The sequence below is a fragment of the Cryptomeria japonica genome, chromosome 5, assembly GCF_030272615.1.
Source record: "Cryptomeria japonica chromosome 5, Sugi_1.0, whole genome shotgun sequence".
Classification (NCBI taxonomy): Eukaryota; Viridiplantae; Streptophyta; class Pinopsida; order Cupressales; family Cupressaceae; genus Cryptomeria; species Cryptomeria japonica.
Window position 1 is genome coordinate 703799202 of NC_081409.1, and position 24152 is coordinate 703823353.

General features: G+C 37.1%; 1 protein-coding gene across 1 annotated transcript in view; it reads right to left on the reverse strand.

Moving 5' to 3' along the window:
* Window positions 1–18934, reverse strand: part of LOC131876090 (disease resistance protein RUN1-like) — a 43063-nt gene extending 24129 nt beyond the window's left edge. Inside the window, exon 1 of the mRNA XM_059220877.1 lies at window positions 18526–18934. Within this exon, the coding sequence (XP_059076860.1) occupies window positions 18526–18934 (409 nt within the window). The remainder of the gene's footprint in view (window positions 1–18525) is intronic.
* Window positions 18935–24152: the final 5218 nt, after the last annotated feature.

Consider the following 24152-nt stretch of genomic DNA (forward strand, 5'->3'; position numbering starts at 1 on the left):
CTCTCTAAAGGTCATGATACTACTTACAACATAATAACAGTAATGACATTTATTCCTTCCTTCCTTAATATTCCAAATAGTGAACAAATCTGTTTAATATAAAATTTCTGCAGAGAATAGACCTGTATTTTCTTTTTATACAAGTTTAACCCTCATCCAACAGAGGTTTGAGTTTTTAATTATTTTCCTCTCTTTTAAAACATGTTTTAAAGGGCATAATAGTAAGTTCTAGACCTGCAGGCATCCTTACATACATATTTGTGTATATATTCTCATTTATATAAACAAATATGTATGCAAGAATACCTCCCTTCATATTTCATTTTCAGCTACCTAAAACCCCTTTCAAAATTTTATGGACTAATTTCAAACTAAAAATTATTTACTAAGAACTGAAGTAACAACATTATGTTTCATAACAATGCATAAGGTTTTCTAACCCATAAAAATTCCATGAAATATTTTTAGACTTTTTGTACTTTACAACCACAAACTCATATATTCATTTCTTCCTTCTAATTTCTATCTGAGAAACCAAATAATTGTAAGAGGAGATCACAGGTCTGGAAGATAGAATGACCTGAGAAAAGAAGTAACCCAGCCGGAGACCCTCAGAAGTGTGAAATAGCAGTGTTGATAATGGCAGAAAAATGCACAACAACCCTTACCCTCTGCTGTTTTCCAAAAGTCAGTCGTAAAAATAATATCTCCTCTCCTTTCCTTCCAGTTTTTATATACCAACGTAGTCTCAATCCCATGCCCTAATACCAGGCAGGATTATCAAAACCCCCAAGGAGTCACGTAGGGTATGCTTATTCCCTCACGTGATATGCATTTTGGCTTCCAAGAGAAGATTCGACCCCTTCACGCCAAAAATGCTCCAAGAAAATGAAATATCTTTTTCTCTCCCAATATGCTCGATAACAATTATATCAAGGTTGAGAAATAAAGTGGTTTTAATCTCCTTTAGTTTTTTTTTATAATTAATACCTCCTTCATGCCCGATAAAATGATAAGGTAAGGTGGAACAATGCAAAATGATTTATTAAAAAACTTATTTCCCTCTTGGCATTATTAAAATATTCCAAGCCAATTAACTAGCAACTATAGGAGAGGTTAATTTCATATCTCCCCCTCACATAACCTTCACTTGCATAATTGAGTTGCCAATTAAAGTTGGCAAAAAATATTAATTTATTTAATTACAATAAACCTTGTCATGCAAATTATTAATTGATTTAAATATACTTATTTATATATATGTGACCCATACATCCTACGTATACCTGACTATGGTAGTATGTATACGACCAGGTATACGTACTACCATACCCAGGTACTCGTATAGGATATAATTATAATGTATACATACACATACATAAATATATATACCTGTATATTAAAAGTAACATCAGTCCAGACAACTTAATTAATAATTAATGAAATAATTTATTAATATTAATAATTAATAATTATTACAAGAAGCGGCAAACCTTAAATTTTATATACTGACCTACCAAGTTACCTAACACAGAGGCTAACAAGGTCTGACAAGATCAACCTAGGTTTACCTCACTTAGGCTAGGGTTTCCAAACGGCATTGAGTTCTTCCTTCCTTTCACCTCCCAAACTGATGATAATATAATATAATGCGTAATATATAATATATTATTATATTATATAATATAATGTTATTTTTAAATAATTTAAGTATGAAATCGGATATCCGATTTTCTGAGACAATATATTTGAACTATGACGCTGGCCCGTGAGTTATTTTTAACCCATGGGCTGCGTGATTTGTGGAAATTTGATATCCGATTGCATCCAATATCCAGTTTTTTGCCCAAAAAATTCCAAACAATACATTGAAAGGTAATATTTTTATTGTTTTCAATCATTTTCATTCAATTTTTGTATTTTTTTTAATGTTTATTTGTTTTTTCATTTAAAATATGGTTTTTTCATGAAAACTGGGTTTTTTAAAATCAAATACAAAATTGTTTAAATTTATTAACTAAATTCAATTGTTTACATTCAATTAGGTTAAAAATGGGAGATAACAATGAAAACATTGATCAACCACAACTGCAACAACCAAACCCTCCTTTGCCAAACCGCCCCTCAATTCAGGATTTGATTGCACAAAATTTGAATGAATTGAGGGGGATTGTAGATGTATATCGTAGGATCCCTTGTCTAAACCCAATGTTTGATCCTCTCACATCGATCATAAAGAGTATGGAAACCATGACTGAGGAGCACAATGTCGCCCTTTTGTGGCGAGATTCTATGAGGGAACAATATGCGGATGACTTGTCATATAAGGAGATCAAGGATCTTGAGATATCAAAAGTCGATATCGCCTCATTATTTGTGAATCCCCACACTGGTCAACCCATAGACCCCCAAAAAATAAAACTTTCTATTATATGGTGCACAAATGATGGTATTGTGAAAAAAAATTGGGATTGTTGGTGGATGGTTTTCGACAAACCACCCAACAACAAACTTGATGTCCCCTTCTACTTCATAAAAAAATTGTATGTTGAGTTTGTTTTAGGAAAACATGTGAACTACTTTGACATCCAACCTTTCCAAGGTGTGGGTTTAGGTATGCCCCAAAATAGACATGGGGCAAACAGAGTAGTCCAAGGCCCATATGTCCCCCCTCCTCCTGTTGATCCCCCACCTCTAGTGCAACATCTAGATATCATTTGTGAGGCGGCTTCACATACCATATTGGCTATTCACTCTTTGAGTAGCCTTTTGCTTTCTCAGGATGGGTCAGTAGCTCAACCTACTTTTGATGGTAGTGGTGCATCTGATGGTGCTAACGCATCATCCTCGGCTCCACACATTTGTGTGCCCCATAGTTGTGTCATGTGTGGGCACGTATGCTTGGGTCTAGTTGGACAGCTTGTTGATCCTCCTACGGGAAGTGAAGATTATGAGGTGAATGAGATACATGATGCACTAGATGTTATGACACAGACTAGAGGATACCCTAGGGAGTTTTTGCATGCTAGAGGCAAGGAGGCACCTTCATCATACATTGATGATGTAGTGGTAAGATTTATATTTTCATAGTTCATGCTATATTTTAAATGAATATTTATAATCTAGATAATTTTAAGTACTAATTTTTATTTACATGGTCTATTTAACAGTTGATGACTGAGGAGGAGTTGAGACAGATTCAGGAGGTCACCTTGTCATCCATTTCATTTGGCCTTGATAGCTTGACGATACATATATTATTGCACCTAGTCATTTGTATTTCATTGCACATACATGCTCATCATTTATATTGGTATTAATTAGATTATGTAGTAACTTGCATGTATATCTTATTTTACTCTTGTAGGGCACAAGCGGCACGAGTGTGGAGTAGTGTAATTTAGGATCTGGTAGTGTCGTTGGAGACAAGGGAAAGGTAATTGAATGCAAATATGATTGGATGAATAGTTTAAATAACTTATAGTGATTATACACGTCTAGACATAGATTGATAGTTTCATATACTTGTTGTGTATATGTACAAAGAATTCTTGGCTTCACATCCTTGATGATTACACCAAGTATACCTGAAGATGAAGAAGAAGAAGAAGAAGAAGAAGAAGAAGAGATGCCTCGAGTACATGTGTGTTTATTTTATTTTGTGTCTAGTAGATATATTTTTTTATTAAATTAGTGACAATTATATGCTAACTTGTGTCAATGTCATGTTTGTGAACATATGTAGGTTGTGTATGAAAATATAGAAAACATACCTCCTCTACCTAAGACATACATCAAGAGTCCTGCAAAGCCAAAGAGAAAACGTGGAGATAAGGTAAACATGAATAGTTCAATTATAGTTCATTTCAATGTTAACTTTTCAAATGTGAATTATATAATATAACTAATATTAATTGTGGTTTGTTTTTCTTGTGCAGGATCCTTCAAAGCCAAGCAGTGCGGTGAATAGGATCGATTTTGATGATCCATTAGCAGCTTAGGATGTTATAGATAGTTTTGGGATGCTTACATGTCTAGTTGGCATGTATATTTTGTATATGGACATACATTCACGTATTTAGACATACATTTTGTTTGAGTTGGTGTTTATGTCATATTTGTGTATGGACATACATTTTTAATCATTTAACATTTTTATATATACAGAAGTTGATATTCGATCATATAAATTGTTGTTCATCTATGCATGGTGTTATCATGGAAATCTTTAATCTTCATTCCAATAATTAACAATGGTTAATAATGGTTATTTAATGAATAATACAATTCATTTCATTTCATCGTAAGTTTTGTTTGTATAATGAACAATACAATTCATTTAATGAACAACATAATACAATTCATTTAATGAACAATACAATACAATACATTTAATGAACAATACTTGATATAATTCATTATTACCCTATGCATGGTCCTATTTTTCCCCCCCACTCGGTTGAACACTTGAGGTCATACCCTACTGGTGTCATCCCTTGAGCACCCTAAGTGCTAAAAATTGTCAAACTTTGACGGGCCCTAACTCGGAATCTGTGGCACCTGGGAACAATCCATTTGAACCTACAGGGCTATGAGAGGGGTCCCTACAAAATCCTATCACGGTTTTTCAATTTTCCCTATGGTTTTATTAGGGCAAAATCTTTTCGATTGGCAAATAAATCATCAGTCTCATTCAATCGAATGTTTTCGCGTGACCAATTTCTCGTTATGCTCGTCGTGATGATGAACCATCATCTCCTACATGTCTAGTTAGGCATTATTAACATAGGCATTCTTATATTCCCCCCCCACTCGGTCGAACGCTCGGGGTCATGCCCTACTGGTGTCATCCCTTGAGCACCCTAAGTGCAAAAAAATGTCAAACTTTGATGAGCCCTAACTCGAAATCTGTGGCACCTGCAAATAATCTGTTTGAACCTATGGGACCACGAGAGGGGTCCCTAAAAAAGCCTATCTCTATTTTTCAATTTTTCCTATGGTTTTATTAGGGAAGCATTTTTTCGGTTGGCAAAAAAATCATCAGTCTCATTCAATCGAATGTTATCGCGTGGCCAATTTCTCATTCTGCTTTTCATGATGATGAACCGTCGGCTCTAACATGTCCAGTTAGGAATTATTACCCGACGCATGGTCCTATTTCTCCCCCCCCCCACTTGGTCGAACGCTCGGGGTCACGCCCTACCGGCGTCGTCCCTTGAGCATCGTAAGTGTTAAAAATTGTCAAACTTTGATGGCCCCTAACTCAGAATCTGTGGCACCTATGAATGATCTATTTGAACCTACAAGGCCATGAGAGAGGCCCCTACAAAAGTCTATCTTGTTTTTTCAATTTCCCTACAGTTTTATTAGGGAAACATTTTTTTGGTTGGCAAAAAAATCATCAGTCTCATTCAATCGAATGTTGTCGCATGGCCAATTTCTCATTCTACTCATCATGACAATGAACCGTCGGCTCTGACATGTCCAGTTAGGCATTATTACCCTATGCATGCTCCTATTTTTCCCCCCACTCGGTCAAACGCTTGGGGTCATGCCCTACCGACGTCGTCCCTTAAGCGCCCTAAGTGCTAAAAATTGTCAACCTTTGACGGGCCCTGATTCAAAATCTGTGGCACCTACAAATGATCCATTTGAACCTACAGGGCCACAAGAGGGGTCCCTACAAAATCCTATCTTGATTATTCTATTTTCCCTATGGTTTATTAGGGCAGCATTTTTTCGGTTGGCAAAAAAATCGTCAGTCTCATTCAATCGAATGTTGTCGCGTGGCCAATTTCTCATTCTTCTCGTTGTGACAATGAACCATCAGCTCTGAAATGTCTAGTTAGGCATTATTACCCTATGCATGCTCCTATCTTTCCCCCCCACTCGATCAAACGCTCGGGTTCATGCCCTATCGACATCGTCCCTTGAGCGCCCTAAGTGCTAAAAATTGTCAAACTTTGACTGAACCTAACTCAAAATCCGTGGCACCTGTGAACGATCTGTTTGAACCTACAGGGCCACAAGAGGGGTCCCTACAAAATCCTATCTCAAAATCGATGGCCCTAACTTGTTCAATGAAAAATATAGATAACAAGCATTATACTGTAGACACATAATGATCATCAATATTTCCATGTATTGTATACACATAATTACCATTACACTTGCATGTGACATCCATGAAGGGATATGCAAACATGATTTTTTTTCATTATGAATACAACTACACCAATGTACTCATGTACAGATACATTGTATATCATCAATATAACTAAACCAATTTGCTCATGGACATTGTATATCATCATAACAAAGTTACATCAATTCAAATCCATATACAAAACAACATCCCACTTCATCTGCATCAGACATCCTCATGTCCTAAGAGAAAAGCTTACATACAACAATGCTTGCATATAAATGAAGACCAAAATAAGTAACCTTTTTATGTAGAATGAATGTGCTACAATAAATAAATTATAACACTTAATACAAATTATTCTGTCAAATTATAAATAGATCATTTGAAACATTTTTAAGACATACAAGATTGTATAATTATGAAGCTTACTAGTTTCTCTACAAAGTATACAAGCATAACTTGAAGAAAGACATATGTTGAATAAAGCCCTTCTCACTGCATTTCTATGCTTGGTTGAAGACGATGGTAGATATGGTCATTTCTAAATAGCAATACATTCACTTGACTAACTGTTTATGCACAAAATTTAATCTCATTAATGCACAAAGGAATATGTACCATCACCAAGAGAGGGTCTTGTCAATGGCAAATGATCTAGCATGAACTTGTTTTTTTAAGAATTGTTAATCTACACATAAAATGCATGGATGAACATAAAGGCTTTATGATAATCACTTCAATTGAAATGCGTGATAATAAATGAAAAGGTGGGATTATATACCATAAAAATACGTCCCTTCGAATTATATCAATAGAACCCACTATGTTGATGCAAAAATCATAATGTGATACTATTGTATATCATCAAAAAAGCCCTGCATGAGCATAAAGGTTTTGCGATAATTATATCATCAAAAATTGTCAAATAGTGTTCTCTAAATCAAAAATTGTAAAAAAACTCAAATGCATGATAATAATTCATGTTGAAAAAATACATCCCTTCCAATTATATCAAGTGTACCCGCTATGTGCATGCAAAAACCGTGTTGCCAAAAAAAAATGTTCATCAATAGACCTACATTTTGAACACATCCTTAATATGCACGTAACAAACTTGAACATTAAGGTTTAATGATCATTGTTTGAAATGAAATGCATGATAGAAAAATAAGGCACCATTAAAGACCTACTACTCAAGTATGCCTAAAGGGTCATCTCTTTGCTTAAGAGTATCTAGTATTTCTTCATGATTAGTAGTAGTCACTGTCCATAGCTCTTTGGTCTTTGGTTTTGCTTGATGCTTCAACAAATTGACATTTGTAGCTATAATAAGGTATGAATACATTATAATGGTTTTGTGTCTCTCATAGTCTTCAAATGCAGGTATATCATTCTTTCTAATCATGTATGTTCGCAATCAAGTTCCCACAACAACAACTAAACCTGTAGGATATGTGAACTCGTCATCATCTGTCACTGGTTGTGTTAGCTTTTGTTTTCCCTGTACACATCGTATCAACCAATATTCTAATCTCTCTTCATTCCCTTGTGGTGCAACAACGGCAAAAACATGTCCTTTCTATACAAGATCTAATAGATGGTCATACTCAAGTGAGCTTTTCATGTCATCATTTGACAAGGATATTGTTTGAGATAAAGGAGTTAGATATTGGGGAACCCACGTATCAACCCACTCACTTGACTCGCACTGATCCCAATCACACCGAACACAACTCTGACAAAAACAAGCCAACGCTCGTGTCCAAATGGTCCATGTACTTGCATCTGAGCCAAGAAATGAAAGCATCTTTGTATAATCTTTAATTCTTTGACAATCTAATCTATCTCCCATTGTGCCCTTCTCAACCAACCAAAAGAATCTGGTCACTGCTGAATCAAGAGTACCTCCATGTGACAATGCTGAACTACACCAATCAACAATAGAACATGCATCAGAGAAATTTGCACCTGAAATCCTCAATTGTTCCTTAACTAGAGCTCTCTTCAAACATGCACCTGCTCCATCATGCTCCCCCTTCCCATGCCCTACCTCGAAAAAACATCAAATATGAGGTATACGCCTCTCTAAATGCATTCTACTCAACCAATAAAACATACGGGCATTCTTCAATTGACCCGTACAGTTATATGACTATATGATACGTCGATCAATTGCAATATCTTTCTCATGCAAGAACTCAAAAAAATTCTCGAAAAAACGTTGCACATACTCGGAGGAGTGTGATATATCATCACTCATATAAAAATGATACTCCTTGATTATCTTCCTATCCTCTTATGTATTATCAGGAGCATGTCTATATGTAATGTGAACAAAAATAGCAATCTGGATTGAATTGTAGTACTGAGACTGAACCTCATTCTGTGGTTGCAATGTATAGTTCTCTGCAAAATCAACCACTGATACAATAGTGCCAATCGGGAAAGAGTTCTTACACATCCTGAACTATTGATCCAACCACTGAGACCTATGGGTGTGCCTTGCATACTTGTAGAAATGTTTTTCCTTAAAATCCAAAATATAATTAGCAATACTCACTTCTCTTGAGACTAATTCGCATCTAGAACCTTCACCTCCACTCTTCAAAGTATATTTCATTGTCTAATATCTTTTTTTCTCAACATAATTCTTTCCAAACTCGTGTTAGCTGCCCTCATGAAAACATGAAACAAACTTTGACAACCCACCACATTCTGAGCACTTCTCATTCAAACAATCATCTCTATAGAAATAGCAGCCATCATCTCTAGGGCATAAAAATAGATCTTGCAAGTCCCTTGATGATCTCAAAAATAGCATTGCACCACACTTCTATAACATCTCATTAGTATGCATTGTAGAACAAATATGAAATAAAAGTTCATGGTACATTGAAAACTCCACATGGTACTTGCAACAACAAGTATTGCGAATCTTAAGAGAAACACAATAAAATGGTTTCAAAGATTCAAAGGCCCTTTGTGATATTTGTAAATTTGGATGTAGTTCACAAAAAAAATTGTACAACATTGTTTGGCTTGATTCCAAGAAATGTTTGGGATGCGGTGTGCAGTCTCGGTTGTCGATTCTTAATTTCAAAACGTCATTTACATTGGGTGACACTCTAGAATTAGAGTGCCAAAATTGTTGAATCTCCTCCTTCACATTGTTAGTCAACTTTCTATCAACATGTGGAAGCCTCCCACCAAAAGCCCATGTATCTTGTTGAAGTGGATCGTCAAGTCTTTATCTTCATGCAAGTGCTCTATCCAAAATTTTACGGTTTATGTTAAAATCAACACAAGTTTGTCTCATTTGATGAGCCTTCCTCAATTGATGGCTTACTAAGGAGGTTGTAATCACTCTTCGAGTGGCTTTCGAGTGGCTCTCTTATCTCTTTCTTTGGTATTCTTTCCAATAGAATTGAGAGAGTCAAATAGATTTTTGGCAATAATAGAATTTCTCTCCATCTTCTTGTTCATATGAATCTTCAATTTGTTTACCAATGGTCCCATCTTTATCATCTTTATAAATTGAACAAAGAGTTGGAATTGCTCGGTCAGTGTCTTATTGCTAAAATTTTGGTCAAAAAGTTGTGTAGCCCACAACCGAATAGTTCTTGTTGACCTCTTGCCTTCAAGATTCGCAATAATGTTCTCATCGATTTCAAGTAACCATTTTGGGGTTCTTGAAGGTCTTGGATTTGGAATTTTTCTTTCATCCGTGAGAGGGTATTCATTTCTAAAGTAATTGGGTGTTACATATGGTTCACTTGGTTGAGCAATTCCACCTTCAATGTCAAAGTTTTCCATATTTTCACCTCCTATGTCAAAATTTTCCACATGTTGAGCATTTTCATTAACCATTTCAACATTTTCAATATTTTCAAAATTTTCACTTTCAAAATCTACATTTTCATTTTCAATAACTTCTGACACATTTTCAAATTCAATTTCCTCTTCACTTGAAGTAACATTAGCAATATTTAGCATACCTTGTCTTCTCCTCCTATGATCTTCTCTATCTCTTTCTCTATACACTTCAATTTGGTTATTTGAAAGTTTTCTTTTGTGTTTAGACTTTTGACAACTACTACTCCCCATTTACCTCCACAAAGATGCTCCTAAATGATTGACAATGTAAGATTTGACTTTAAGAATCTCCCAAAAGCACAAATTTGTCTCAACCTATCTGAAAACCCGTGATTGTTGACAAAAAATAGAATATGCAGACTGTGGGTCGTTGGAATCCACAAAATGGCCCACAAGGCTCCTTTTTATTTACAAAAATTGGAGATCTGATAAAATCAAATAACTGATTTTATCGGATATCTGATTTTAATGTATAAATTTGTGGTCCCAAAAAAAATTTCTGGTTGTCGACTTTTTTTTTTACTATAGCCACATTAATGGCAATGACAGAAATCGGATATCCGATATCCAATTTTATTACTCATATTTGAGAGTGAGAGAGAGAGAGAGACATCAGGGGAGGGGGAGAGAGAGAGAGACATCGAGGGAGGGGGGAGAGAGAGATTGTGTCCTAATGGTTCATATTGTGTCATATGACCCCTTTAAGACATCATGTGACCCCTTAGGACACCATATGACCCCTTAAGACACCAAATTGTGTTGTTATGGGTCATACGGTGTCCTAAGGGGTCGTAGGACACAATATGACCCCTTAGGACACCATATGACCCCTTAAGACACCAAATTGTGTTGTTAGGGGTCATATGGTGTTCTAAGGGGTCGTAGGACATAATATGACCCCTTAGGACATGATAGGACCCATAACGACCCAATATGGTGTCATAACGGGTCATATGGTGTCCTAAGGGGTCATAAGGGGTCATGGGACACCATATGAACCCTAAGGACAACATACAACCCCTTATGACACCATATGGTGTCGTTAGGGGTCATATGGTGTCCTAGGACACCATATGACCCCTTAAGACACCAAATTGTGTTGTTAAGGGTCATATTGTGTCCTAATGGGTAATATTATGTCATATGACCCCTTTAAGACATCATATGACCCCTTAGGACACAATATGACCTCTTATGACACCATATTGGGTCGCTATGGGTCCTATGGTGTCCTAAGGGGTCATATTGTGTCCTACGACCCCTTAGGACACCATATGACCCATAACAACACAATTTGGTGTCTTAAGGGGTCATATGGTGTCTTAGGAAACCATTGACCCCTATGGAGACCATATGACCCCTAACGACACCATATGGTGTCATAAGGGGTTGCATGTTATCCTTAGGGGTCATATGGTGTCCCATGACCCCTTATGACCCCTTCGACCACCATAGACCCATTATGACACCATATTGGGTCATTATGAGTCCTATGGTGTCCTAAGGGGTCATATTATGGCCTACAACCCCTTAGGACACCATATGACCCCTAACAACACAATTTGGTGTCTTAAGGGGTCATATGGTGTCCTAAGGGGTCATATTGTGTCCTACGAACCCTTAGGACACCATATGGTGTCATAAGGGGTCGTATGTTGTCCTTTGGGGTCATATGGTGTCCTAAGACACCATATGACCCCTAACGAAACCATATGGTGTCATAAAGGGTCGTATGTTGTCCTTAGGGGTCATATGGTGTCCCATGACCCCTTACAGCCCCTTAGGACACCACATGACCTGTTATGACACCATATTGGGTCGTTATGGGTCCTATGGTGTCCTAAGGGGTCATATTATGTCTTGCGACCCCTTAGCACACCATATGACCACTAACGACACAATTTGGTGTCTTAAGGGGTCATATTGTGTCTTACAACCCCTTAGGACACTATATGGCACCATTACAGGTCATATGGTGTCCTAAGGGGTCATATTGTGTCCTGGGACCCCTTAGGACACCATATGGTGTCGTTACGGGTCATATTGTGTCTTGGGACCCCTCAGGACACCATATGACCCCTTAAGACATCAAATTGTGTTGTTATGGGTCATATTGTGTGCTAATGGGTCATATTGTGTCACAGGACCCCTTTAAGACATCATATGACCCCTTAGGACACCATATGACCCCTTAAGACACCAAATTATATCATTATGGGTCATATTGTGTTATATGACCCCTTTACGACATCATATGACCCCTTAGGACACATAACAACCCCTAATGACATAATACAACCCCTTAGGACATAATATAACCCCTTAGGACACCATATGACCCCTTAAGATACCAAATTGTGTCATTAGGGGTCATGTGGTGTCCTAAGGGGTCATAGGACATAACATGACCCCTTAGGAGACCATAAGACCCATACCGACCCAATATGATATCATAATGGGTCGTATGGTGTCCTAAGGGGTCATAAGGGGTCATGGGACACCATATGACCCCTAAGGACAATATACGACCCTTTATGACACCATATGGTGTCATTAGGGGTCATATGGTGTCCTAGGACACCATATGACCCCTTAAGACACCAAATTGTATCGTTATGGGTCATATTGTGTCAGATGACCCCTTTAAGACATCATATGACCCCTTAGGACACAATATGACCCCTTATGACACCATATTAGGTCGCTATGGGTCCTATGGCCTTAGGACACTATATGACCCATAACGACACAATTTGGTGTCTTAAGGGGTCCTATGGTGTCCGAGGACACCATATGACCCCTAAAGACACCATATGGTGTCATAAGGGGTCGTATGTTATCCTTAGGGGTCATATGGTGTCTCATAACCCCTTATGACCCCTTAGGACACCATACAACCCGTTATGACACCATATTGGGTCGTTATGGGTCTTATGGTGTCCTTAAGGGTCATATTATGTCCTACAACCCCTTAGGACACCATATGACTCCTAATGACACAATTTGGTGTCTTAAAGGGTCATATGGTGTCCTAAGGGGTCATATTGTGTCCTATGACCCCTTAGGACACCATATGACCCCTAACGACATAATTTGGTGTCTTAAGGGGTCATATGGTGTCCTAAGGGGTCATATTATGTCCTACAACCCCTTAGGATACCATATGACCCCTAACGACACAATTTGGTGTCATAAGGGGTCATATGGTGTCCTAAATTGTGTTGTTAGGGGTCATATGGTGTCCTAAGGGGTTGTAGGACACAATATGACCCCTTAGGACACCATATGACCCCTTATGACACCATTTGACCCCTAAGGACAACATATGACCCCTTATGACACCATATGGTGTTGTTAGGGGTCATATGGTGTCATAAGGGGTCATATTGTGTCCTCGGATCCCTTAGGACACCATATGACCCCTTAAGACACCATATTGTGTCCTAATGGGTCATATTGTGTCATATGACACTATATGACCCCTTAGGACACCATATGACCCCTTAGGACACTATATGACCCCTTAAGACACCAAATTGTGTCGTTATGGGTCTTATTGTGTCCTAATGGGTCATATTGTGTCATATGACCCCTTTAAGACATCATATGACCTCTTAGGACACAATAAGACCCCTAACGACAAAATATGACCCCTTAGGACATAATATGAACCCTAACAACACAATTTGGTGTCTTAAGGGGTCATATAGTATCCTAAGGGGTCATAGGACACCATATGATCGCTATGGACACCATATGACCCCTTAAGACACCAAATTGTGTTGTTAGGGCTCATATGGTGTCCTAAGGGGTCATAGGACACAATATGACCCCTTAGGACACCATATGACCCCTTAAGACACCAAATTGTGTCGTTAGGGGTCATATTGTGTCCAAAGGGGTCGTAGGACATAATATGACTCCTTAGAACACTATAGGACCCATAAAAACCCAATATGGTGTCATATCAGGTCATAAGGGGTCATGGGACACCATATGACCCCTAAGGACAACATATGACCCCTTATGACACCATATGGTGTCGTTACGGGTCATATGGTGTTCATAGGGGTCATATGGTGTCCTAGGACACCATATCACCCCTTAAGACACCAAATTGTGTCATTATGGGTCATATTGTGTCCTAATGGGTCATATTGTGCCATATGACCCCTTTAAGACATCATATGACCCCTAAGGACATAATATGACCCCTTATGACATGATATTGGATCACTATGACCCCTAAAGACATAATTTGGTGTCTTAAGGGGTCATATGGTGTCCTAAGGGGTCATATTGTGTTCTACAACCCCTTAGGACACCATATGACCCCTAATGACACAATATGGTGTCTTAAGGGGTCATATGGTGTCCCAAGGGGTCATAGGACACCATATGACCCCTTATGACACCATATGACCCCTTAAGACACCAAATTGTGTCGTTATAGGTCATATTGTGTCCTAAGGGGTCATGGGACAACATATAACCCCTAAGGACAACATACGACCCCTTATGACACCATATTGGGTCGTTATAGGTCCTATGGTGTCCTAAGGGGTTATATTGTATCCTACGACCCCTTAGGACACCATATGACACCTTAAGACACCATATTGGGTCGTTATGGGTCCTATGGTGTCCTGAGGGGTCATATTGTGTCCTACGACCCCTTAGGACACCATATGACCCCTTAAGACACCAAATTATGTGGTTATGAATCATATTGTGTTCTAATTGGTCATATTGTGTCATATGACCCCTTTGAGACATCATATGACCCCTCAGGACACAATCTTACCCCTCGTGACACCATATTGGGTCGCTATGGGTCCTATGGTGTCCTAAGGGGTCATATTGTGTCCTCTGATTCCTTAGGACACCATATGACTGATAACGAAACGATTTGGTGTCTTAATCTCTCTCCCCCTCTTCCCTAATCTCTCTCTCTCTCCACTAATCTCTTTATCTCTCTCCCTTCTCCCCCCTCTCTCTCTCTCTCTCTCTCTTTCTCTCTCTCTCTTTCCTCTAATCTCTCTCTATCTCTCTCTCCCTTACCCCTCCCCATCTCTCTCTCTCCTCCCACTCCCCCCTCTCCCTCTCCCTCTCCCTCATATCATATACTAATTTATTTATAAATTAATATATTAAAATATTATATATTAATATATTAATAAATATTAGATTAATTATGTGCAAATTTAGTTAGTGAATTTACTGATTAAAATCGGATATCCTATTTTTGTTATAAAATTTTCAAATTTTGGCTCGGGAATTCTTTGGGATTTGGCTTGGAAGTGACAAGCCTAGAAAGTCAACTGAAAAAACGTGTTTTTCAGTATTCCTTGATTTTCTAGACTTTACACTGGTAGCTGACGAATTTTTTTGTAGCTGAAATTGATAAAATGAAAAGGGTTTTTTAAGGACATTCTCAGCTTTCCAACAATATAAGGCTTGTCTTATTTCAACTTTAATAAATAATTATTATTTATTTTCTAATTGAATTCTGACAATAGTCCTGATTGATAGATTGATTGAAAAACACTCAATTCTTTCAAACGGTATAACATTTTTTGAATCCAAAACATGCATCACATCCTATGCTTTGTCTACTATAGAGAAAAAAAAAAGAAAAAAAATCATAAGGTTTTGACCAAGTTAAGGTGGTCAGACGTAGGAGTTTCTGAATTTATGAAAAGTTGTAGTAAAAAATTTATAAATAATTATTTACTTTATAAAAAATTATTAAAAAATATGTGTCACATCCAAACATGAGTCTAATACTTATATTATAAATATTATACAAAAATATTATGATTTGATTGTGATTACGTCTATTTCTTATCTTTTTCCTGAAATTTTAGTACCACTACATTGAAATTTGAAATTTTCATCAAATGGGATTTTTTTTTTCCAAATAATAACTAGTAGCTTAGAAACTACATTCAATTTTCTATAGATTCTCTTCTTACATATTTTAAAAATAATGTTCACAACTTATTCAAATTTTCATGTCAAGTTGCATAACTCTGATTTTCTGAAATTTCATTGCCACTTAAGGGTCTGTTTTGGCATGCCATGATCCTGCACATACCCATGTCCAAAGTAAGGTCCAGAGTGCACTTCTTTCAACACCAATTTTCTCAACTCGGAGGACTCGAGTATATACATCCTACCTTGCTATCTTAAAAGTTCATCTGATTCAAATTTGAAACCATCATATCTTGGATCCTGGGAATCTATTTGTAAAGCCTCTTTTACCTGCTGGTAAAATCTATCCCCTCCTAACAATTGTAGGACATGATTCCAAAAATCTGTATGCACTGCAGTGATGGCATTAATATGGCATCTACGACTCAGTGCGTCTGCCACTCGGTTTTCCTTACCCTTGATGTAGCTGATCTCAAAATCATAATCTGAGATTAGTTCTAACCATTGTCTAGGTCGTGCATTAAGGTTGGGTTGAGTGAAAATATATTTCAACCCTTGGTGATCCGACTGAATCTCAAAAGGCTTACCTAGCAAATAGTGACGCCACATTTGTAGAGCATGTACTATTGTTGCGAGCTCAAGGTCATGTGGTGCATAATTTTACTCATAATTTTTTAGCTTTCTTGATTCATAGGCAATTACTTGTCCTCTTTGCATCAGGACTCCACTTAATACTTTCCCTGAAGCTTCAATTACTACTAAGTATTGGTAATCTGGATCTAGCACTTTTAGAATTGGTGTCGTGGTCAACTTCTCTTTAAGGAGTTCAAATGCCACCTGGCATTTTTCTAACCATTCAAATCTTTTGCCCTTCCTTTGCAATGATGTGATAGGGTGTGCGATGCGCGAGAAGTTCATTATGAACTTTCTATAGTATCTTGTTAACCCCATGAAGCTTCTAACTTCATGCACATTCCTGGGAGTTGGCCATTCATAAATGACTTTAAACTTTGTCGAGTCTACTGATATCCCTTTGGCTGAAATTATATGCCCTAGGTATTGTACTTCTTTTTGGAAGAAGGTACACTTGGATAATTTTGCATATAATTTGTTTTCTCGCAATCGTTGTACAACAAATCGCAATTGTTGCAGGTGTTCTTCTTCATTCCTTGAGTATATCAAAATGTCATCTAAGAACACCAAGATGAACTTGTTGAGGCAGTCATGGAATACACTATTCATTAAATTCATGAAAGTGGCTGGTGCATTAGTAAGTCCAAATGGTAGAACCGTGAACTCATAATGTCCATAACAAGTTCTGAAGGCAGTTTTATGGATATCCTCATCCTTTAGCCTCAACCGATGGTACCCTGATCACAAATCGATCTTGGAAAAGACTACTACTCCACGCATTTGATCAAATAAATCATCAATGCGAGGTAGAGGATATATGTTTCAGATGGTCAATTTATTCAGCATCTTGTAATCTATGCAAAGTCGGAGAGTCCCATCTTTCTTTTTAACAAAGATTACTAGTGCCCCCCAAGGTGACACACTAGGTCTTATCAATCCCTTATCCAGGAGTTCTTTAAGTTTGGCCTTTAACTCCATCAACTCGACAGTTGTCATCTGATAAGGAGCTTTGGATACAGGTGTTGCTCTTGCTATTAATTCAATGGAAAAATTGAATATCCTTTTTGGTGGTAAGCTAGGCAATTCCTCTGGGAATACATCCTGAAAATCTTGGAGGTAAGGATATTTCACTTCAAAAGGCTCTTCTGGTTCTTCAACTTCACCAAACTCCTTTTCGTGACAATTACAGTTCTCATACATCATCATATCATCCTAATATAGGACATCCTTTGCATCCCTGATTTCATCCATTTTAGCTGCAAATATCTGACATCCTTTCTTTTCGCTTTGTCTCAGTTGCATGGCAGAGAGTTGTCGCAATCTAATTTCCCGTTGCATGCCTCGTAAGAGTACTTTGTTGCCAAAGTCATCCTGGCATTCCACAAACTTGTCGAAACACTTTACCCTTGCCCTATGCTGACCCAACCACTTCATTCCTAAGATGACATCATATGTGCCTAGTGGTCCTACAAACAAGTCAACTTCAGTAGTGAAGTTTGGAAATTCTACTCTTGCCCCAAACAAGCATTTCTCTACCTGAGCTCTTGACTAGTTGGCATATTCTACTGTCCATGAATTAACCATAAAACTAGCTCTCCTAGGAAATCTCCTAAGCAGTTTTGGTGAAATGAAATTTTCAGTAGCACCTATATCAATGAGTATATTAATGCATATACCATATAAAGTACCTAGAGTCTCTACTGGTGTGAACTGGTACTCAACTTGGCAGTTATCAACCACTGCATGAATTCTTTGTTGAAAAACTGCCTGTTGAGGTGGCAGTGGGTTCCTCTGATGTTGCCCTCCTGGTGGTTTAGTTGGGTACTAGTTGGCATAGTGATTACCAACCCAATTAAAACAACCCCTTGGTAGTCCCTTCTTTTCTAATTTGCTACTATTCCCACCATAGTCCCTTATGGGTTTATCAAAACTCTTACCCTCTCTATGGTTGTTTTGTTGTCCTCCTTGGTGCCTTTTATTGTTTTTATTGTTGACTCCATATCTATCTCCCTTCTTGTTGAAGTTCTGAGATGACTGTCCCCAATTACTCTTCTTTCTGCTTTTATCTCTAATGGAATTATCCTTACGGAGTTTTTGTTCTTGCCTAACAGCTTTCTCATAGGCTTCATCCATAGTAGTCCGAGCTAAAACATCTACTGAACCACCTATTTGGTTGTTTAAGCCCATGATGAACTTCCTAATTTTATACCTTTCGTCTACTTGGAAGCGAGGTACATACTTCAGGAGACGCGTAAATTTTTTCCAGTAAGCATGCACGGAAAGTTCTCCTTGTTTCAAATCCTGGAAGTCTATAAATTTTGCTCGAAGAATAATTGAGGCAGCCATCTTTGTCTAAACACCTCCATAAATTTGCTCCAGGTTATAGTGTTTGATCTCAAGCCAAGTTTGGTCTTTTTGTTCTCCCACCAACTAGTAGCTTCTTCGGTTAGTTGGTAGGCTCCCCAAACAGCCTTCATGTTTTCAGTATAATCTCTTATCTCAAAGTACTTCTCCATGCTTGTAAGCCAGGCTTCAGAAACGTCTCCTCCTTCAGCCCCATCGTACTATGGAGGTCTTACTTTCTTCATATCATTCGATATTACCCCCATAAGTTGCTTCCCCTTGGGGTTCCAGTTACGGTTTTGTGTTTCTTGGAACCCACTCTAAAGAGTGTGCTCCTCTATAAACTGGTCCCTAAATTGATCGAGAATCAAATTCCACGCTGGGTGTTTTTGTATGACCACTTACTCTCTGCTCCAAGTCATGGAGCCTGTTTTGCATGTTTTGAACCATCTAGATGAGTTTATCTAGTTTATCATTTGATGTTTCCGGACCTTCGGATTCTCCCCCACCTTTCGGGTGATGAGACATGTTATAGTTCTTGTGACACCTGATATTACAAAGATATGCAGTTTTAGTTTTGTCTAGCATTCAACATTAAGAGTATGGGATGAAAGCATAATAATAATAATAATAATAAAAAATTAACCATCTAACTATCCACATATATATCATGAAAATGTTTCCAAAAACTGTTGTCAAAAGTAAGCGAGGGAGTTAAAGTTCATTATATACAATGTAACCCTAGCAGGGTTATTCTCAAAAATAGTTCGGGTTAGGTTTCAATATTTACAAGAAAGGCTTCCTCTCTAAGAACTACTTTCCAATCCTATGATGGACTCTTCTTGCCCCTCAAAGTCGAAAAAGGTTACCAACCGAAAACCAGGTCAGGGTATGCGAACCATCTTCGGTTCCTCAGGTTCGAGATGGATGACGGCTGTGTTATATTTCATCTCTTCCCTTGCAAGTTTCATCAGTTTTAGTGCTTTGTTTGCTAGTATTTTTGTTCATACTGATGCCTTACTAGCAATAGTCTAAGGTCATCTTTCCTTGATGATTATTTTTAGGGCATCCGCTAGGGTTTCGTCATCAGACGACATGAAGCAGTATGAGTAATCATACTTGTGATTGATTACCTTCCACAACCGAAGGTAAACCAGGTCACGTACTTGTTTTCTTTTGGTTGTGTGGAACATCCTGGACAATGCCAAGTATTTTGTTTCAGTTTCTTTTCAAGTTTTTTTTTTGTTGTTGTGGTGAGGCCAAGGTTCAATGTTCAACCCGGCGCTCTAATACCATATGTAACATGCTAAAAAATTTAAAAGAAAATTAAATTCAAATAAACTAACCGTTGCAAATATAACCGTTAACAGACAAATAAACATGGCAAGAAGAATTTTTTTATTTTTTTAAAAATAGGATCATGAATAATGGTAATTGAAATGTTAAGCATATTAAAAAATTAAGCATACATTTAAGATTTAAGAAATAAATAACTTGCATGAAATTAAAGGGATAGGGTTTAGAGACTACTTTTCAACTGATACTAAATTTTGAACTTCAAACTCTATCATGATACTGGTGAGGAGGGAAAGTATCATTAGGGCACTTTTTTGCCTAGCCACAGACTATCTAGCCCCCCATGCCATGTCCTTATGGACTGGCCCGACCCTTCATAGGGAGGTAAAGGAATATGAGAACTCAATGCCATATGAGACTTGGTGTTAGGACCTACACACTTAGTTGGTCATACACTAAGGGTAACTCCCTACTAGTATGACACTCTGACTAATGGTGTATCTGGTGCTAAAGATCAGACTAGTGCATGCATTATGCAGCACCACCTTGGCCAATGTTTTACACTGTAAGCACAAATTTCCGCCCTGTCAATGATCTCACCCTTCTCGGCAATAAGTCTGGGTTAAGGAGTTCAGCTGAACTCAAAAGGAAATCTAAGGACCTTCTTGGGGTTAGTCTTCAATAGTTATAGTATAAGTATTTCAAGTGTTATCAACCATTTCTTCCTCGCACAACTACTATGTTTTCAATATGTTTCAACTGAACCCCTGGCTTAGGAAATTAGAGGCATAGGAGCCGCCAATTGCACTTACAAATCCCAAGTATGGATTTAAACTTGCCAAACACATCACTACTGTCCAGTCACTTGACAGTAACCTCCCAAAAATGATGCTACTGCATCATGTACAATCGTGATCTTCCACCCACTGCCTTCCTAGGCTGGGGTATGGATAAATTTCATAATTCTAGAGCAGTTGATCTTATTATAATAAGTTTGTTCAAGTGATGTCTTAACATCTCAGTTTTAAAAGGTTTTGGAAGCTTGGTTAGAGGTCAAATCTTCTTTAGGTTGACTCAGAAAAGAACTCTCTTCCTTGGAATGATACAGATCCACACCGTTATGTCGGAATATACTTACCAGTGTATGCCAAGATACGTATACACATACATGCGAGTACAATTACCTTCAAATGTGTACATGACAAGTATTACCAGTTATTAACACACTAGTACATACTTTTCGTATATGCCCAAGTATGGTACATATGTGCACCTGTATCCACTCCCTTGCAGACACAATGAGTACTCTTGGTGTCTAAGATTTAAGGCTTAGTTTACTTTAGTCATAAATTAACAATGGCCTTGTCCTTTGTGCTATATTGTCTTAAAATTTCATAAGAGCAGAGATTTTGCGGGTAAGATTTATTCCAAACTGTAGTTTAACTGCGATTTACAAGTGAGTCTATAAAATTAATTCATAGTTTGTTGTTTAGTTTCAGTTGTTCTATCAAGGTTGTTGAAGATTTAATTTCCTTGTTTTAGGAAGACAACAACAGGATTATCATAATAGAGATATCTTGCCTTCTAAAATAAATTGCTCTCTCAAGGTCATGCTTCTACTTACAACATAATAACAATAATGACATTTATTCCTTCCTTCCTTAATATTCCAAATAGTGAACAAATTTGTTTAATATAAAAGTTCTGCAGAGAAGAGACCTGTATTTTCTTTTTATACAAGTTTAACCCTCATCCAATAGAGGTATGAGTTTTTAATTCTTTTCCTCTCTTTTCAAACATGTTTTAAAGGGCATAATAGTAAGTTACAAACCTGTAGGCATCCTTACATGCATATTTGTGCATATATTCCCATTTATATAAACAAATATGTATGCAAGAATACCTCCCTTCATATTTCATTTTCAGCTACCTGAAACCCCTTTCAAAATTTTATGGACTAATTTCAAACTAAAAATTATTTACTAAGAATTGAAGTAACAACATTATGTTTCATAACAATGCATAAAGGTTTCTAACCCGTAAAAATTCCATGAAATATTTGCAGACTTTCTGTACTTTACAACCACAAATGCATATATGCATTTCTTCCTTCTAATTTCTATTTGAGGAACCAAATAACTGTAAGAGGAAATCGCAGGTCTGGGAGATAGAATGACCTAGGAAAAGAAGTAACCCAGCTAAAGACCCTCAGAAGTGTCAAATAATAGTGTTGATAATGGTAGAAAAATGCAAAGCAACTCTTAACCTCTGCCGTTTTCCAAAAGCCAGCCGTAAAAATAATATCTCCTCTCTTTTCCTTCTGGTTTTTATATACCAACGTAGTCTTAATCCCACGCCCTAATACTAGGCAGGATTATCAAAACCCCCCAAGGAGTCATGCAAGGCATGCTCATTCCCTCACGCGATCTGCATTTTGGCTTCCAAGAGAAGCTTCGACCCCTTCACGCCAAAAATGCTCCAAGAAAATGAAATTTTGTTTCCCTCCCAATATGCTCGATAAAAATTATATCAAGGTTGAGAAATAAAATGGTTTTAATCTCCTTTACTTTTATTTATAATTAATACCTCCTTCATGCCCGATAAAATCATAAGGTAAGGTGGAGCGATGCAAAATGATTTATTAAAAAACTTATTTCCCTCTTGGCATTATTAAAATATTCTAAGCCAATTAACTAGCAACTATAGGAGAGGTTAATTTCATATCTCCCCCTCACATAACATTCACTTGCATAATTGAGTTGCCAATTAAAGTTGGCAAAAAATATTAATTTATTTAATTACAATAAACCTTGTCATGCAAATTATTAATTAATTTAAATATACTTAATGTGTGTGTGTGTGTGTGTGTGTGTGTGTGTGTGTGTGTGTGTGTGTGTGTGTGTGACCCATACATCCTACGTATACCTAACTGCAGTAGTACGTATACGACCAGGTATACGTACTACCGTACCCAAGTACTCATATAGGATATATTTGTAACGTATATATACACATACATAAATATATATACCTATACATTAAAAGTAACATCAATCCAAACAATTTAATTAATAATTAATGAAATAATTTATTAATATTAATAATTATTAATTATTAAAAGAAGCGACAAACCTTAGATTCTATGTACTGACCTACCAGGTTACCTAACACACTGGCTAACAAGGTCTGACAAGATCAACCTAGGTTTACCTGGCTTAGGCTAGGGTTTCCAAACGGCATTGAGTTCTTCCTTCCTTTCACCTCCCGACCTGAGAATACTTTCCCTCCTTTCGTGGAGGACGACGATCTCTTGCACACACTTGGCCCATAGAAATCGATTAGATCCAATCTTGTCTAGTTTTGACAAATAATAAATCTTGATAAAAGTGAAACATGATATCATATTGCTAACTGCTATTCATCAATTTACTAAATCAAAGTACATCAAATTAGCATAGAAAACATAAATATCATTATTCACATTTGCATAATCATCTGAACAAATCCATCATTTAAAGCATAAAACTAGGCAAATTATATATCAGACGAGTATATCAAAATGCGCTAGGGTTAGCATGTATCAGGACGTAAATACTACAAAAATCAACTAGGGCACAAGCGCAATGTAACAGAGGTCAATGATGATTTATAAAACATACTAAAGAAGAATGGAAGAGAAACCTAAATTTTTGGCAAGGATAGAATAGAGGAAGAATTCGATTGGAAGCAATGGTGGATTAGAGACTTCAAAATGAGTACGGTACATAAATTCTTACTTGGAATCATTATTTATAAAATTTAGGCATTGATTTTGTTTAATCTACATACTAGGAATTCCTCTTAGTGTTCATGATAATAATTGTGAGAAGAAAATAAAATCAATATCAAATTTATTTTGTCAAGTATTTTTTACCAAATCAATAAA